The 16936-nt window shown below is 42.7% G+C and overlaps 1 protein-coding gene across 10 annotated transcripts in view; it reads right to left on the bottom strand.

Moving 5' to 3' along the window:
• LOC122554676 (uncharacterized) overlaps positions 1-16936 on the bottom strand; it is a 282146-nt gene that overhangs the window by 204870 nt on the left and 60340 nt on the right. For 9 of the 10 annotated variants that reach the window (XM_087996227.1, XM_087996232.1, XM_087996228.1 and 6 more), the window contains exons 7-10: positions 12225-12419; positions 3256-3378; positions 1634-1747; positions 717-1035 (exon numbers count right to left, since the gene is read on the bottom strand). In XM_087996227.1, coding sequence (XP_087852353.1) covers positions 717-1035; positions 1634-1747; positions 3256-3378; positions 12225-12419 — 751 coding nt within the window. The remainder of the gene's footprint in view (positions 1-716; positions 1036-1633; positions 1748-3255; positions 3379-12224; positions 12420-16936) is intronic. The other variant, XM_087996231.1, reaches the window with a different exon arrangement.

The raw sequence follows: 16936 nt of genomic DNA, 5'->3' as shown, positions 1-16936 counted from the left end.
ATTAACACCAACTAGTCAAAAAACAACATGACCCCCTCTCACTAGCATCCTTACGTACAGATAAGGAAGGACACCACTTTGACTGGGACAACACATCCATCTTAGGACAAGCCAAACAGAAACACGCACTAGAATTCCTAGAAGCATGGCATGCCAACCGGAACTCTATCAACAAACACATCGCGTTAGACACCATCTACCATCCCCTGAGAAAAAGAACAGGAAATGACATAATCACTGGAAATAACATGACCAACCCAAAGAAACCCAAACGTGTAAATAGAAAGCAGGAATCATGTACACTGCTTAGTCTGAGGCCACTGAAGATGTTACTTAGTAGGGTGACGAAACGTCTGGAAATGAACCTCCCAGCTCAGCGAGCAAACCTACTTCCAGATCATATAAACCAGACTCCTGGTCTTGTCATGCTTGACAAACAGTGGTACCCCCCTAATCACCTGTCCCGTCTCTCTAGTTGACAGACATTTGTAACCCTTCGTGGACCATAGTTAATGACCTGAGAGCCCACCAACAGCAATGTGACAGTGACTATGTTATTTTATTCGGTTGTTAAGTCATGTAAATGATATATTTGAGCAATGTCTTTACCACAGCATCATGTTAAATCATAAGCTATTTAGATAAGTTAAAGAAATACTGCACAAGATGAACCATCTCTTTCATATTGAGAACTTCAGAAAATCGCAACCAATTACCTTCTAATTCCCCAATCTTCTGTTTATCAATAGTAGCAGTTGTCTCTAATATTACAGAAGCATTACCATGGGCTTGTAAATCTTGCAGTTGCTTCAGAAGTTTTAACTGATGTTGTTCTTTCTCAGCTAGTTCATCTTCATGTTTCTCCTCAATAGCTCGCAATTGCATGCTGTGTTTCTCTCTCATTGTTTTCAAATCCATCTCATGTCTTTCCATCAAATCTCTCACCTGGGCTCTCATCACATGCTTTTCAGCATCAAGCTTAGCCTCAAGATTGTCTTTTTCTAACTGCACAAGTTTCAATTTTTCAATAATCTCCTGAAAATTTTAAAATAATGTTTTAATTTTCTTTCAATGAAAAATGCAAACCAAAAGGACCTCTACAAACCTTCAGTTTAAATACAAAACGTTTGTCTTCCTTAATAGCAATATAGAATATATGAAATGAATGATGAGCCAACAGACAAAAGAGCAGCTATAATTTTCACCTGAAGTAATTAACAGCAGTATTATACATAGGGATTCAGTTACATCATAAGCATAGAATTCTTTTTTCTTTTAATCCACTGACAAATGTCACATGGTGTTTTTCAACGTGTTCCAGAAACATGGTGTTACAGTGCCATTTCATAGTCATAATCTGGAATTACAGTGCCACTGGAATTTGTTCATCTGAGATATCCTCATTAGAACTCATTACATAGACACTTCCCTTATTAAGTGTTAACAAAAGCAAGTGAAATTAACTAAATGTACTGATAGAGTGCTTTTTCAAAAGAAAAGCTTATTACATAGCTATATTCCACCGATGTCACTTTAAATTATATTGCATTAAGCTGAAATGAAATCTTTCAGCTGGTCAACTGCAGAGATCTTTAATGTCAATTCACAGAGCAGCAGGTACTTCTCTCCTCACCTGTATCTTCTGATCTCTCCCATCAAGTTCTTTCTGCAGCACATCCACAACCTGCGTCCTTCCCATTAGCACTTCCTCCTTTTCATGAAGTTTTTGTTTGAGAGCTTTCAACAACTGAAGGAATCAAGTGAAAAATGAGGATCCCCAATAAAATAAAAGTTGCAATGCATCTTGAAATCCTTATGCCAGTGGCAACATTTGTAATCAAAACACTCCAATCAGTAGGTCCTCATCTCACTTTATGTTAAAAATTGCTGCCAATTATCCTAAGTAATGAAAGGTTTGCTCACCCAAGACAATCCATTGTCTATATTAAGACCACAGGACCATACAAATACTATTAGATGATTCAGCCCCATCGGGTCTGCTCCATCATTTGATAATGATTGATATATTTCTCAACTCCATTCTCCTGCCTTCTCCCTATAACCTTTGATCCCTTTAATAACCAAGAACCTATCTACATCTGTCTTAGATAGACTCAATAAATAGCAATGAGTTCCACAGATTCATCACCCACTCACTGAAGAAATTCCTCATCTCAATACTGAAGGTTCATCCCTCACTCTGAAGCTGTGCCTTCAGGTACTAGTATCTCCTACTACATCTCCTCCATGTCCAGTCTATCTAGATCTCTCAGTATTCTATAATTTTAAATGAGATCATGCCTTATCCTTCTCAACTCCACTGAGTACAGATCCAGAGTCCTCCACTGCTCCTCCTAGGACAAGTCCTTCATCACCGGGATCATCTTGTAAACCACTTCTGGAGCCCCTCCAATGCCAGCAGCACATCCTTCCTTAGATACAGGACTCAAAACTGCGCTCAATATTCCAAATGCAGTCTGATGAGAGACTTGCATGCTTCAGCAGTATAATCGCTGCTGTTGCATTCTACCCGTCTTGAAATGAATGCTAATATTGCATTTGTCTTTCTAACTACCAACTGAACCTGAATGTCAACCTTAAGAGAATCCTGAACAAAGACTGCTAAGCCCCATTATACTTCAGATTTATTTTAGAAGGGTTTTTTTTACATCACATAATATAGTTGCAAAATCACACACACGGCAATGTCAAATTAACAGACTGAAAATCTGCTTCTAGCATTGTGTGTATTTTATAACTTAAGAATACTTGATAATTTAATAATCAAAAATATATATTAAATAACCTAGGTATCAGAATTCATATACAAAGAACATTTTAAATATTCTTTGCACAAAATCTTCAGTAAAATCAAAATATTGCGGTTGTTGGAATTTTGTAAAAAAGAGAATGCTGGAAAAACTCAGCAGTTCTGCAACATCTGTCGAGAGAGAAAGAGAGTTAACACTTCGAGTCTGGTATGACTCTTCCTCAAACACAAGTAAATCAACCTACAAGACAAAAGTTATTTTAAAATTTAAAAATTTTAAATTTTTATTTAAAAGTTATTTTAAAATTGCATAGTTCTGAAGAATTTGTAGCTGCAATTAACTTCAATGGAGCTTCAGCAGTATTCATGGAATCTTTCACACAAAATCTGCTTTGTACTTTTGATGATGTGAATATCAATTTGTCAAATTCCTTTTATTACACATAGCAAAATCTTATTTCAAAAAGTTATGAAAAGTAGTTAACCTGTTCAAAATCAGCACTAGCATCTAATTTTGAGGCCACAATGAAGAGTTCTTGCTCATGCTTCTGTGCTTGTTCAGCAAGTTTGTTTTCCTTTGCTTGAATTATTTCTTGAAACACACGAATCTGAAACAAAGATTCCACCATGTCATGGTAACATTGATTAATGAGATTATTGCTATTACAGTAAATGTGAGGCTGATTGCACTTTCTACTATTCACAAGTACACCTTCAAAGGGCACATTTGTAATTAATTCTTATACAAACAATTGTTCCCAGAGTTGCAAACTCTGCAACCAGCTTCACAAAGGAAAAGCATCTTACCTCTTCCAAATAATTCTCAATTCCCTTACTCCTTTCCATAAAAATCCACCTCTAGCCTTGAATATACTTAACAAACCAGCCTCCATAGCACTCTAGAGTAAAAAGCTCCTCAAATTCACAACCCCCTGAGAGAAGAAATTCATCTTCATCTCCATCTTTAATTGTGTAGGTTGGAACTAGAATCGAGTTACAGAGACACAACCTCACAGAGAGAAAGACACAGAAAGGCATGCTGTTGTTCTCCCCAACTGCCTGTGTTCTGCATGAAAGATCCAGTTTAAAAGTGAAGTCCACTTTCCGGCAATAATTGGTGAAAAGTGTCACTTTTAAATTGATAAATCAAAACAATTTTCAAGTGACAGAGCAGCGAGGAGAGAAGGTGAGGTGAAGTGAGGGCTGCCGGGAAGGGTAAGTTTTCCCGCTTAAAAAGGGACTTACCTCGAGAGTCGGGCCTCCATTTTGACAGAGCGGCGAAGAGAGAAGGTGAGGTGAAGCAAGGGCTGCCGGGAAGGTAAGGGCTTAATTTATATTTGGGCAGTGGCTAAACCAGAGATACTACACATATAGTATCTCCCTCTCTCCTGCCCCCTTCCTCCAACTGGAAGAAAATTACTCTGTAAGGTAAGGCTTTTAATTCTTTCTTATCTTTCTTTTTCATATATTTTTGTTTGGTTTTGGTCAGTTCATATAAAGCTAAGTTTACAATGGCAGTGGACCTCAGACCTGTTGCATGTGTCTCTTGCTTGATGTGGGAGCTTAGGAACGCGGCTGACGTTCCTGACTCTTACACTTGCAAGAAGTGTGTCCAGCTGCAGCTGTTGTCTGACCGCATGACGGCTCTGGAGCTGCAGATGGACTCTCTGTGGAGCATCCGCAATGCTGAGGTGGTCCTGGATAGCGCATTTACTGAACTGGTCACACCGCAGGTTAGAATTGCTGACGGAGATAGTGAATGGGTGACCAAAAGACAGAAAAAGAGCAGGAAGGCAGTGCAGGTGTCCCCTGCAGTCATCTCCCTCCAAAACAGGTAACCGTTTTGGATACAGTTGGGGTGAATGGCTCACCAGGAGAGGGCAGCAGTTGTCAAGACCATGGCACCGTGGCAGGCACTGCTGTTCAGAAGGGCGGGAAAAATACTCGTAAGGCATAGTCATAGGGGATCCTATTATACGGGGAGTAGATAAGCGGTCCTGTGGCCGAATACGGGACTCCCGGATGGTATGTTGCCTCCCAGGTGCTCGGGTCAGGGATGTCACCGATCAACTGGGGAGGGTGAACAGCCAGTTGTCTTGGTACATCTAGGCACCAAAGATGTAAGTAGAAAACAAGATGAGGTCCTGAAAGAAGAATTCAGGGAGCTAGGAGAGAAGTTAAAGAGGAGGACTTCAAAGGTAGTGATCTCAGGATTACTACCAGTGCCACATGCTAGCCAGTGTAGAAATGAAAAAATAGGCATAATGAACACGTGGCTTGAGAGATGGTGTAGGAGGGAGGGGTTCAGATTTGTTGGACATTGGGACCGGTTCTGGAGAAGGTGGGACTATTGCAAAAGGTTCGGCCTACATCTGAACCAGACTGGAACCAATGTCCTTGGGGGAGATTTTACGACTGCTTTTGAGGAGGTTTTAAAATAATGTGCCAGGGACTGGGAACCAGAAGAGAAAACTAGTCGGCAGCGAGGTGGAGACTGGAGACTGTAAGAAACAAGAAGATAGCAAGGGAAGGGTAGGCAGAGAGCAGATGAGCGCAAAAGAACTGGTGACCTGAAATGCATCTACTTTAGTGCAAGCAGAATAGTGTGTAAGGCTGATGAAGTTAGGGCTTGGATTGGTGCCTGGGAGTATGATGTTATTGCCATCATAGAGACTTGGTTGAAGGAAGGGCATAATAGAACATAGAAGAATACAGCGCAGTACAGGCCCTTTGGCCCTCGATGTTGCGCCGATCCAAGCCCACCTAACCTATACTAACCCACTATCCTCCATATACCTATCCAATGCCCGCTTAAATGCCCATAAAGAGGGAGAGTCCACCACTGCTACTGGCAGGGCATTCCATGAACTTACGACTCGCTGAGTGAAGAACCTACCCCTAACTTCAGTCCTATATCTACCCCCCCTTAATTTAAAGCTATGCCCCCTTGTAATACCCGACTCCATACGCGGGAAAAGGTTCACACTGTCAACCCGATCTAACCCCCTAATCATCTTGTACACCTCAATCAAGTCACCCCTAAACCTTCTTTTCTCTAATGAAAACAGCCCCAAGTGTCTCAGTCTTTCCTCATACGATCTTCCTTCCATACCAGGCAACATCCTGGTAAACCTCCTCTGCACCTGTTCCAGTGCCTCCACATCCTTCCTCTAGTATGGCGACCAAAACTGCACACAATATTCCAGATGCGGCCGCACCAGAGTCTTATACAACTGCATCATGACCTCAGGACTCCAGAACTCAATTCCTCTACCAATAAAAGCCAGTACACCATATGCCTTCCTCACCGCACTATTTACCTGGGTGGCAACTTTCAGAGATCTGTGTACATGGACACCAAGATCCCTCTGCTCATCCACACTACCAAGTATCCGACCATTAGCCCAGTACCCCATCTTTTTGTTATTCTTCCCAAAGTGAATCACCTCACACTTAGCTACATTGAATTCCATTTGCCACCTTTCTGCCCAGCTCTGCAGCTTCTCTATATCCTGCTGTAACCTGCCACATCCTTCCTCACTGTCAACAACTCCTCCGACTTTCGTATCATCCGCAAACTTGCTCACCCAACCTTCTAACCCCTCTTCCAGGTCATTTATAAAAATGACAAACAGCAATGGTCCCAAAACAGATCCTTGCGGAACACCGCTAGTGACGGCACTCCATGAAGAAACTTTGCCATCAACTACTACCCTCTGTCTTCTTCCATCCAGCCAATTCCTAATCCAAACCTCCAACTCACCCTCAATGCCATATCTCCGTATTTTCTGCAGTAGCCTACCATGGGGAACCTTATCAAACGCCTTACTAAAATCCATATATACCACATCTACCGCTTTCCCCTCATCAACCTCCTTCGTCACCTTTTCAAAGAATTCAATAAGGTTTGTGAGGCACGACCTGCCCTTCACAAAACCATGCTGACTATCCTTGATCACATTATTCCTATCCAGATGTGCATAAATCCTATCCCTTACAATTCTCTCTAAGATTTTGCCCACAACAGAAGTGAGACTCACCGGCCTATAGTTACTAGGGTTATCCCTACTCCCCTTTTTGAACAAGGGAACCACATTTGCTATCCTCCAGTCTTCTGGCACTACTCCTGAAGACAAAGAGGACATAAAAATCAAGGCCAATGGCTCTGCAATCTCCTCCCTTGCTTCCCAGAGAATCCTAGGATAAATGCCATCAGGCCCAGGGGACTTATCTATTTTCACCTTTTCCAGGATTTCCAACACCTCTTCTCTACATACCTCAAAGCCATCCATTCTACTTATTTGTGACTCAGTATTCACATCGACGACAATGCCCTGTTCCTGAGTAAATACTGAAGAAAAGTATTCATTCAGTGTCTCCCCAATCTCTTCTGCCTCCACACGCAACTTCCCACTACTATCCTTGACTGGACCTATTCCTACCCTAGTCATTCTTTTATTCCTAACATACCTATAGAAAGCCTTAGGGTTTTCCCTAATCCTACCGACTAAGGACCTTTCATGTCCCCTCCTTGCTGCTCTTAGCTCTCTCTTCAGGTCCTTCCTGGCTACCCTATAACTCTCAATCGCCCCAATTGAACCTTCACGTCTCATCTTGAGATAGGCCGCCCTCTTCCATTTAACAAGGGATTCCAATTCCTTATTAAACCACGGCTCCCTCGCACGACCCTTTCCTCCCTGCCTGACAGGTACATAATTATCAAGGACACTCAATAGTTGCTCCTTGAACAAGCTCCACATATCATTTACACTCTTGCCTTGGAGTCTACTTTTCCAAGCCACACATCCTAAGTCATGCCTCACCACATCATAATTTCCCTGACCCCAGCTATAACTCTTGCCCTGTAGTACACACTTATCCCTCTCCATCACGAGAGTAAAAATCACCGAATTATGGTCACTATCCCCAAAGTGCTCACCTACCTCTAATTCTAACACCTGGCCTGGTTCGTTACCCAGAACCAAATCCAGTATGGCCTCACCTCTTGTTGGCCTGTCTACATATTGTGTCAGGAAACTCTCCTGCACACATTGCACAAACACTGACCCATCTAACGAACTTGAGCTATAGCTTTCCCAATCAATATCAGGAAAGTTAAAGTCCCCCATAACAACCACCCTATTACTGTCACTCATCTCCTGAATCACCTTCCCTATCCTTTCTTCAATGATTCTAGGACTATTAGGAGGCCTGTAAAAGACTCCTAACAGGGTGACCTCACCTTTCCTATTCCTAACCTCAGCCCAAACTACCTCAGATGGCAAGTCCTCATCCATCGTCCTTTCCACCACTGTAATACTATCTTTGACAAGCAATGCCACACCTCCCCCTCTTTTACCCCCACCTCTGACCCTACTAAAACATTTAAATCCTGGAACCTGCAACAGCCAATCCTGTCCCTGTAATGATTGGCAATTAAATGTTCCAGGATATAGACGCTTCAGACAGGACAGGGAGGGAAGTAAAAGAGGAGGGTGGAGTTGCATTGCTGATCAGGGACGATATCACAGCTGTGCTAAAGGAGGACACTATGGAGGTCTTGGGTAGTGAGGCATTATGGGTGGAGATGAGAAATAAGAAGGGTGCAGTTACATTATTGGGGCTGTATTACAGGCCTCCCAACAGTGAGTGGGAGGTAGAAGAACAAATAGGTAAACAGATTATGGAAAGATGTAGTGGCAATAGGGAAGTGGTGATGGGAGATTTTAATTTTCCCAATATTAACTGGGATACACTTGGCGTCAGAGGTCTGGATTGGGAAGAATTTGTAAGGAGCATCCAGGAGAGTTTTCTAGAGCAGTATGTCAATAGTCCGACGAGGGAAGAGGCCATATTGGACCTGGTACTGGGAAAGGAGCCAGGACAGGTGGTAGAAGTTGCGATGGGGATTTCTTTGGGAACAGTGACCACAATTCTGTAAGTTTTAAAATACTCGTGGATAAAGAAGAGTGGTCCTAAGGGAAGAGTACTAAACTGGGCCAAGGCCAATTATATCAAAATTAGATAGGAGCTTGGAAATGTGGATTGGACACAGCTATTTGAAGGGAAGTCCACATTTGAGATGTGGGACGCTTTCAAAGATAGGTTAAAGATAGTGCAGGATAGGCATGTCCCGCTGAACGCAAAGGATAGGAAGGGCAAGATTCGTGAACCGTGGATGACAGGTGAAATTGTACGACTAGCCAAGAGGAAAAGGGAAGCGTACATAAGATCAAGGCAGCTAAGAACAGAATGGGCCCTGGAGGAATATCGGAAGACTAGGACAAGTCTTAAACGAGGAATCAAGGGGGCTAAAAGGGGTCATGAAATAGCTTTAGCAAGCAGAATTAAGGAGAGTCCCAAAGCATTTTATTCTTATATAAGAAGCAAGCGGGTAACTAGAGAAAGGATTGGTCACTAAAGGATAATGAAGAAAGACTGTGTGTCGAACCTGAGAGAATGGGTGAGATTCTGAATGATTACTTTGCATCAGTGTTCACTGAGGAGAGGAACATGATGAATCTTGAGATTAGAGATAGAAGTTTGATTAGTCTGGATCACTTTGGCATAAGTAGGGAAGATGTGCTGGGTAGGCTAGAGATTATTAAAGTGGAAAAATCCCCAGCATCAGATGGAATCTATCCCAGGTTGCTGAGGGAGGCAAGAGAGGAAATAGCTGGGGCCCTGACAATTATCTTTGTGGCATGCTTAAATACAGGTGAGGTACCAGAGGACTGGAAGGTTGCTCATGTTGTCCCCCTGTACAAGGAGGAAAGTAGGGATATTCCGGATAACTACAGACCATGAGCCTGACGTCAGTGGTGGGAAAGTTGCTGGAGAGGGTACTGAGGGATAGGATCTATTTATATTTAGAAAAGAATGGGCTTATCAGTGATAGGCAACATGGTTTGGTGCGGGGAAGATCGTTCCTTACCAACATAATAGAGTTCTTCGAGGAAGTGACCAAGTTGATAGATGAAGGAAGGGCTATTGATGAAATATGCATGGACTTTAGTCTGGTGTTTGATAAGGTTCCCCATGGGAAACTAATGGAGAAAGTGAAGTCACATGGTGTGCAGGGTGTTCTAGCTAGGTGGATAAAGAACTGGTTGAGCAACAGGAGACAGAGAGTAGTAGTTGAAGGGAGTTTCTCGAAATGGAGAAAGGTGACCAGTGGTGTTCCACAGGGGTCAGTGTTGGGGCCACTGTTGTTTGTAATATACATAAATGATCTGGAAGAGGGCACTGTTGGTATGATCAGCAAGTTTGCAATGACACGAAGATTGGAGGAGTAGCAGAAAGCATAAGGGACTGTCAAAGAATACAGGAGAATATAGATAGTCTGGAGAGTTGGGCGGAAAAGTGGCAGATGGATTTCAATCCAGACAAATGTGAGATGATGCATTTAGGCAAGACTAATTCTTGAGCGAATTATACAATGAACAGAAGAGCCTTGGGAAAAGTTGACGGGGAGAGAGATCTGGGAGTGCAGGTCCATTGTACCCTGAAGGTTGCTGCACAGGTGGATAGAGTGATCAAGAAGGTATATAAGTTTGCTTGCCTTCATTGGACAGGGGTATCGAGTATAAGAGCTGGCAAGTCATGTTAACATTGTATAAGACTTTAGAATACTGTGTACAGTTCTGGTCGCCACATTACCAAAGGATATGGATGCTTTGGAGAGAGTGCAGAGAAGGTTTGCGAGGATGTTGCCTGGTATGGAAGGTGCTAGCTATGAAGAGAGGTTGAGTAGGTTAGGTTTATTTTCATTAGAAAAAAGGAGACTGAGGGGGGACCTGATTGAGGGTTACAAAATCATGAAGGGTACCGACAGGGTGGATAGAGATAAGCTTTTCTCCAGGGTGAAGGATTCAATAACGAGAGGTCACGCTTTCAAAAGGTGCGGGGTGGAAAGTTTAAGGCGGATACACACAGCAAGTACTTTACACAGAGGGTGGTGGATATTTAGAACGCGTTGCCAGCAGGGGTGGTAGAGACAGGCATGGTAGATTCATTTAAGCTGCGTCTGACAGATGCATGAATAGGTGGGGAGCAGAGGGATACAGGTGCTTAGGAATTGACGAACAGCTTTAGACAGTACACTTGGATTGGCTCAGGCTTGGAGGGCCGAAGGGCCTGTTCCTGGGCTGTAAATTTTCTTTGTTCTTTGAGTCAGTTGCTCCGTATTCCTTACAAACCAGTGAAAGCTTCCAGAGAAGGACAACAGTATGCTGAGGGTCCGGCTATTCACCATATAACTTCCACCTGCACTTGACCTTCCAAAAAGCATCACCTCACATTTGTCTCAATTAAACTTCATTTGCCATTTTTCTGCCATGCCTCAAACTGATCTATATCTTGCTGTATCCTGTGACAATCCTCCTTACTATCCACAACTCCACCAATCTTTGTATCATCCACAAACTTAGTGAGTTTTGAGAAGATCTGTAGCTCAGGTTGAGGTTCTGAATGTAGGTTTCCTCACTGAGCTGGATGGTTCATTTTCAGATATTTCGTCACCATACTAGGTAACATATTAGAAGCATGGCATTCCAACCGGAACTGTACCAACAAGCACACTGACTTGGACCCCATTTACCACCCCCTGACAAAAAGAACAGGTACTAACATCACCAACCAAAGAAACCCAAACATATAAATAGAAAACAGGAATCATCAGCTGTGCTTCGGCCGGAGGTTCACTGAAGAGGTTATCTAGTATGGTGACAAAACGTCTGAAAATGAACCTTCCAGCTCAGCGAGCAAACCCACATCCACAAACATATTAATTAGACCAGCTACGTTTTCCTCCAAATCCTTATCTTTTATGTAGATCACCAACAGCAGCAGTCTCAGCACTGATCCCTGTAGAACACCATAAATCACAGCCCTCCGTTATGAAAACCATCCTTCCACTGCTACAACCTGTCTTCCATGACTAAACTTGTTCTATATCTTTCTTGAGAGAGCTTGAATTGTATCTGTGAGTATGGAATAAGGCATTACTACGGACTTGATTGGGAGCAACATTTTAGGCTTGAGTGGAGTGAAAAATGTGAATGATCATCTCAACATTGGAATTAGGAAGCAAATACCATGGAATTGACTCTCCAGCTTTTTTCTACTTGCTCCAATAATCTATTTCCCCTATTTGTTTATCAATGAGTGTATGTGCACACAAAGGGGGAGTTTAAGGAGATTATAGCTTTAGTCTGCTCTGTCATATGTCAAAGATTTATATTGTTCATATGTTGTCTAATTACACATAATAAATAATAATTCTTGCTTGTTACAGAAACATAGTCTGTGCTTTCTATCAACCTTGATCTGAAAGTCAGGTCAATCAAGGCACTGGGTGTACCTTTAAAAAATATTAGCATTTGGTACAATTCTGGAACAGTGGGGTTCGATGTACAACATGTTACCCCAGTGGGTTATAACAACGTGTACGCACATTTTTCATGTACATTGCTTCCTTCTCCTGATACTGGATTTTCTCTTTGTTGAGCTGGTCCTTCAAATTGTCCGCCTGCTCCTGGAGGAGGCTGAAGCTTTCCTCATTCTCCTCAACTTTTTTGGTCAGAATGTGAACCATCGACTGTAAATCACTGCTGGAAGTTTCCTTCCCTCCAAGCTGATGCTGCACTGCCTAATTAAGAGAATGAAAGCAGGTTTGAGAGTTTTTGTTAACAGTTCAGTTCACATGGATGAAATCTAGTTACACCCTAAATAAAAAAGAAAATTTGAACACGAGGTAGGAATAGAGAGAAGTTTAAAAGTAAGAAATAAAAGCAGTAATGTTGGAGAACCTCAGCAGGTTTGGCAACACGTGTAGAAAGAGAAACAGATTTAACATTTCAAATCCAATACAACTTTTCTTCAAATCATATCAGACTTGAAAGGTTAACTTTGATTCTTCCATAGATGCTGCCAGGCATGCTGAGACTCTCCAGCACTGTTTTTTATTTCAGATTTCTAGTATCCACAATATGATACTTTACTTGTGCAGACAAAATTATGAATGAATATATACATAACATTTAAGATAATCAAGTAAATATGAAACTCTATGTCAACTCTAAATAAAAAAAACACATTAATTCTCAAAATAGTGTGGAATGATCATGTACTAACACAATGGAAATAAACCTTCCAAAATGCAAGTTTCTGCCGGATTCTACATCACTACACAGGATGCAAAATAATATCTTTGCGTTGTTGTGGTTCTGTTCACCGAGCTGGAAGTTTTTGTTGCAAACGTTTCGTCCCCTGGCTAGGCGACATCATCAGTGCTTGGGAGCCTCCTGCGAAGCGCTTCTTTGATGTTTCCTCCGGTGTTTATAGTGGTCTGGCCCTGCCGCTTCTGGTTGTCAGTTTCAGCTGTCCGCTGTAGTGGTTGGTATATTGGGTCCAGGTCGATGTGTTTGTTGATGGAGTTTGTGGATGAATGCCATGCCTCTAGGAATTCCCTGGCTGTTCTCTGTCTGGCTTGCCCTATGATAGTAGTGTTGTCCCAGTCGAATTCATGTTGCTTGTTGTCTGCGTATGTGGCTACTAAGGATAGCTGGTCGTGTCGTTTCGTGGCTAGTTGATGTTCATGTATGCGGATTGTTAGCTGTCTTCCTGTTTGTCCTATATAGTGTTTAGTGCAGTCCTTGCATGGTATTTTGTACACTACATTCGTCTTGCTCATGTTGGGTATCGGGTCCTTCGTTCTGGTGAGTTGTTGTCTGAGCGTGGCTGTTGGTTTGTGTGCCGTTATGAGTCGTAGGGGTCTCAGTAGTCTGGCAGTCAGTTCCGAGATGCTCCTGATGTATGGTAGTGTGGCTAGTCCTTTTGGTTGTGGTATGTCCTCGTTCCGTGGTCTTTCTCTTAGTCATCTGCTGATGAAGTTGCGCGGGTATCCGTTTTTAGCGAATACCTTGTATAGGTGTTCCTCTTCTTCTTTTTGCAGTCCTGGTGTACTGCAGTGTGTTGTGGCCCTTTTGAATAGTGTCCTGATGCAGCTTCGTTTGTGTGTGTTGGGGTGGTTACTTTCATAGTTTAGGACTTGGTCTGTGTGTGTGGCTTTCCTGTATACTCTTGTAGTGAATTCTCCGTCTGGTGTTCTCTGTACCATCACGTCTAGGTATGGGAGTTGGCTATCCTTTTCTTCTTCTCTCATGAATTGGATTCCTGTGAGTGTGGCGTTGATGATCCGGTGTGTTTTTTTTATTTCCGTGTTTTTAATGATTACAAACGTGTCATCGATATATCTGACCCAGAGTTTGGGTTGAATTTGTGGTAGGACTGTTTGTTCTAACCTTTGCATAACTGCCTCTGCTATGAGTCCCGAGATTGGTGATCTCATGGGTGTTCCGTTGATTTGTTCGTATATCTGGTTGTTGAATGTGAAGTGTGTTGTGAGGCACAAGTCCAGTAGTTTGAGTATGCCGTCTTTGTTGATAGGTTCAGCGTCCTGTTTTCTGTTCTGTATGTCCAGTAGGTTGGCTATTGTTTCTCTGGCTAGGGTTTTGTCAATCGAAGTGAACAGTGCTGTCACGTCGAATGATATCATGGTTTCTTCTTTGTCTATGTGTATATTTCTGATGATGTCCAAGAATTCCTGTGTTGATTGTATAGAGTGTTTGGATCCGCTGACCAGGTGTTTCAGTTTCTGTTGTAGTTCTTTGGCCAGTTTGTATGATGGTGTCCCTGGTAGTGATACTATGGGTCTGAGTGGGATGTCTGGTTTGTGTACTTTAGGTAATCCATAGAATCTGGGGGTGTTGTTGCTTTCCGGTTTCATTCTTTGTAGGTCAGCTCTGGTTATCTGTCCGTTTTTTTGTAGATTCCTTAGTGTGTTATTTATCCTATTGGTGAGCTGTGGGGTGGGGTCAAACACCCTCTTTTGGTAGGTGTTGGTATCTGCAAGTAGTTGTTGTGCTTTTTGGATGTAATCAGATTTATCTAGGATGACCGTCATTCTGCCTTTATCTGCTGGTAGTATGATTATGTTCTTATCGTTTCTTAGTGATTTCAGTGCGTCCCTCTCCTTGGTGTTGAGGTTATGTGTTTGCCTTTTCCTTATTATCATAGGTACGACATCATAGGAGAATTCACTACAAGAGTATACAGGAAAGCCACACACACAGACCAAGTCCTAAACTATGAAAGTAACCACCCCAACACACACAAACGAAGCTGCATCAGGACACTATTCAAAAGGGCCACAACACACTGCAGTACACCAGGACTGCAAAACGAAGAAGAGGAACACCTATACAAGGTATTCGCCAAAAACGGATACCCGCGCAACTTCATCAGCAGATGCCTAAGAGAAAGACCACGGAACGAGGACATACCACAACCAAAAGGACTAGCCACACTACCATACATCAGGAGCATCTCGGAACTGACTGCCAGACTACTGAGACCCCTACGACTCATAACGGCACACAAACCAACAGCCACGCTCAGACAACAACTCACCAGAACGAAGGACCCGATACCCAACATGAGCAAGACGAATGTAGTGTACAAAATACCATGCAAGGACTGCACTAAACACTATATAGGACAAACAGGAAGACAGCTAACAATCCGCATACATGAACATCAACTAGCCACGAAACGACACGACCAGCTATCCTTAGTAGCCACATACGCAGACAACAAGCAACATGAATTCGACTGGGACAACACTACTATCATAGGGCAAGCCAGACAGAGAACAGCCAGGGAATTCCGAGAGGCATGGCATTCATCCACAAACTCCATCAACAAACACATCGACCTGGACCAAATATACCAACCACTACAGCGGACAGCTGAAACTGACAACCAGAAGCGGCAGGGCCAAACCACTATAAACACCGGAGGAAACATCAAAGAAGCGCTTCGCAGGAGGCTCCCAAGCACAGATGATGTCGCCTAGCCATGAGGCGAAACGTTTGCAACAAAAACTTCCAGCTCGGCGAACAGAACCACAACAACGAGCACCCGAGCTACAAATCTTCGCACAAACTTTGAATATCTTTGCTTTCTTTTTACTTGTTCCCAATTTCCTTTTCTTTGCTTGTTTTCATCACATTTCACATTTTTCACTCCACCAAAGCTGAAAACGTTGCTTCCAATGAAGTCCATAGTTGTGTCTTGTTCCACCTTTTCAGTTACAATTCAAGTCCTCTCCAGAAAAATACAGAACTAGCTCAGTCATAGGAGACAGAGGGTAGCAGTGAAGGATGGTTTACAGAGTGGAAGGCTGTAACTAGTGTTGTTCCACTGGGTTGTGTGCTGAGACCTCTACTATTCAGGAATACAGGTGATGAACATAGAACATCGATCAGTACCTGGAACTATGATGTTGTGGCCATTACAGAGACTTGGGTATCACAGGAGGAGGGATGGCTGTTGGATGTTCTTGGGTTTAGATGTTTCAAAGGGAATGGGGGGGAGATAGACAGGTAAAAGTGAGGTGGGGAATGGCTTTGCTAATCAGGGATAGTATCAAGCTGCAGAAAGGGAGATCAGTGAGGACGGTTTGTCGACAGAATCAGTATGAGTGGAAGTAAGAAATGGGAAGACAGCAGTCATTTTATTGGGAGTTTTCTACAGGCTCACCAATAGCAACAGAGACACAGACACAGAGGAGGAGATTGGGAGGCAGATTTTAAAAAGGTGCACAAGTAATAGGGTTGTTGTCATGTGTGATTTTAACTTCCCTAATATTGATCTGAAGCTCCTTTGTTCAAAGAGTTTGGACGGAGCAGTTTTTGTCAGGTGTGTCCAGGAAAGAAGCCTGACTCAATATGTAGTTAGGATGACTAGAGGGGAGGCCATATTGGATTTGGTGCTTGGCCTCAAACCAGGTCAGGTATCAGATCTCTCAGTGGAAAAGCATTTGAATTATAGTGATCACAATTCCATGTTATTTACCAAAGCCATGGAGAAGGATAGGAACAAATGGTATGGGGAAGTCTTTAACTGGAGGAGGGGAATTACAATGCTATTAGGCAGGAACTGGGATGTCTAAATTGGAAACAGATGTTCTCAGGAATATGTACTACAGAAATGTGGAGATTGTTTAGGGAATACTTGCTGATAGTGCTGGATACATTCGTCCCACGAAGGCAAGGAAGGGATGGTAGGATGAAGGAAGCTTGGGTGACAAACAATGTGGAACAT

The sequence above is a fragment of the Chiloscyllium plagiosum genome, unplaced genomic scaffold (assembly GCF_037043375.1).
Source record: "Chiloscyllium plagiosum isolate Xiang-an unplaced genomic scaffold, Cpla_swu_hap1 HiC_scaffold_18, whole genome shotgun sequence".
NCBI lineage: Eukaryota > Metazoa > Chordata > Chondrichthyes > Orectolobiformes > Hemiscylliidae > Chiloscyllium > Chiloscyllium plagiosum.
Note: the sequence above shows the minus strand (reverse complement) of the source record. Positions and strands in the feature narration are given on the sequence as shown.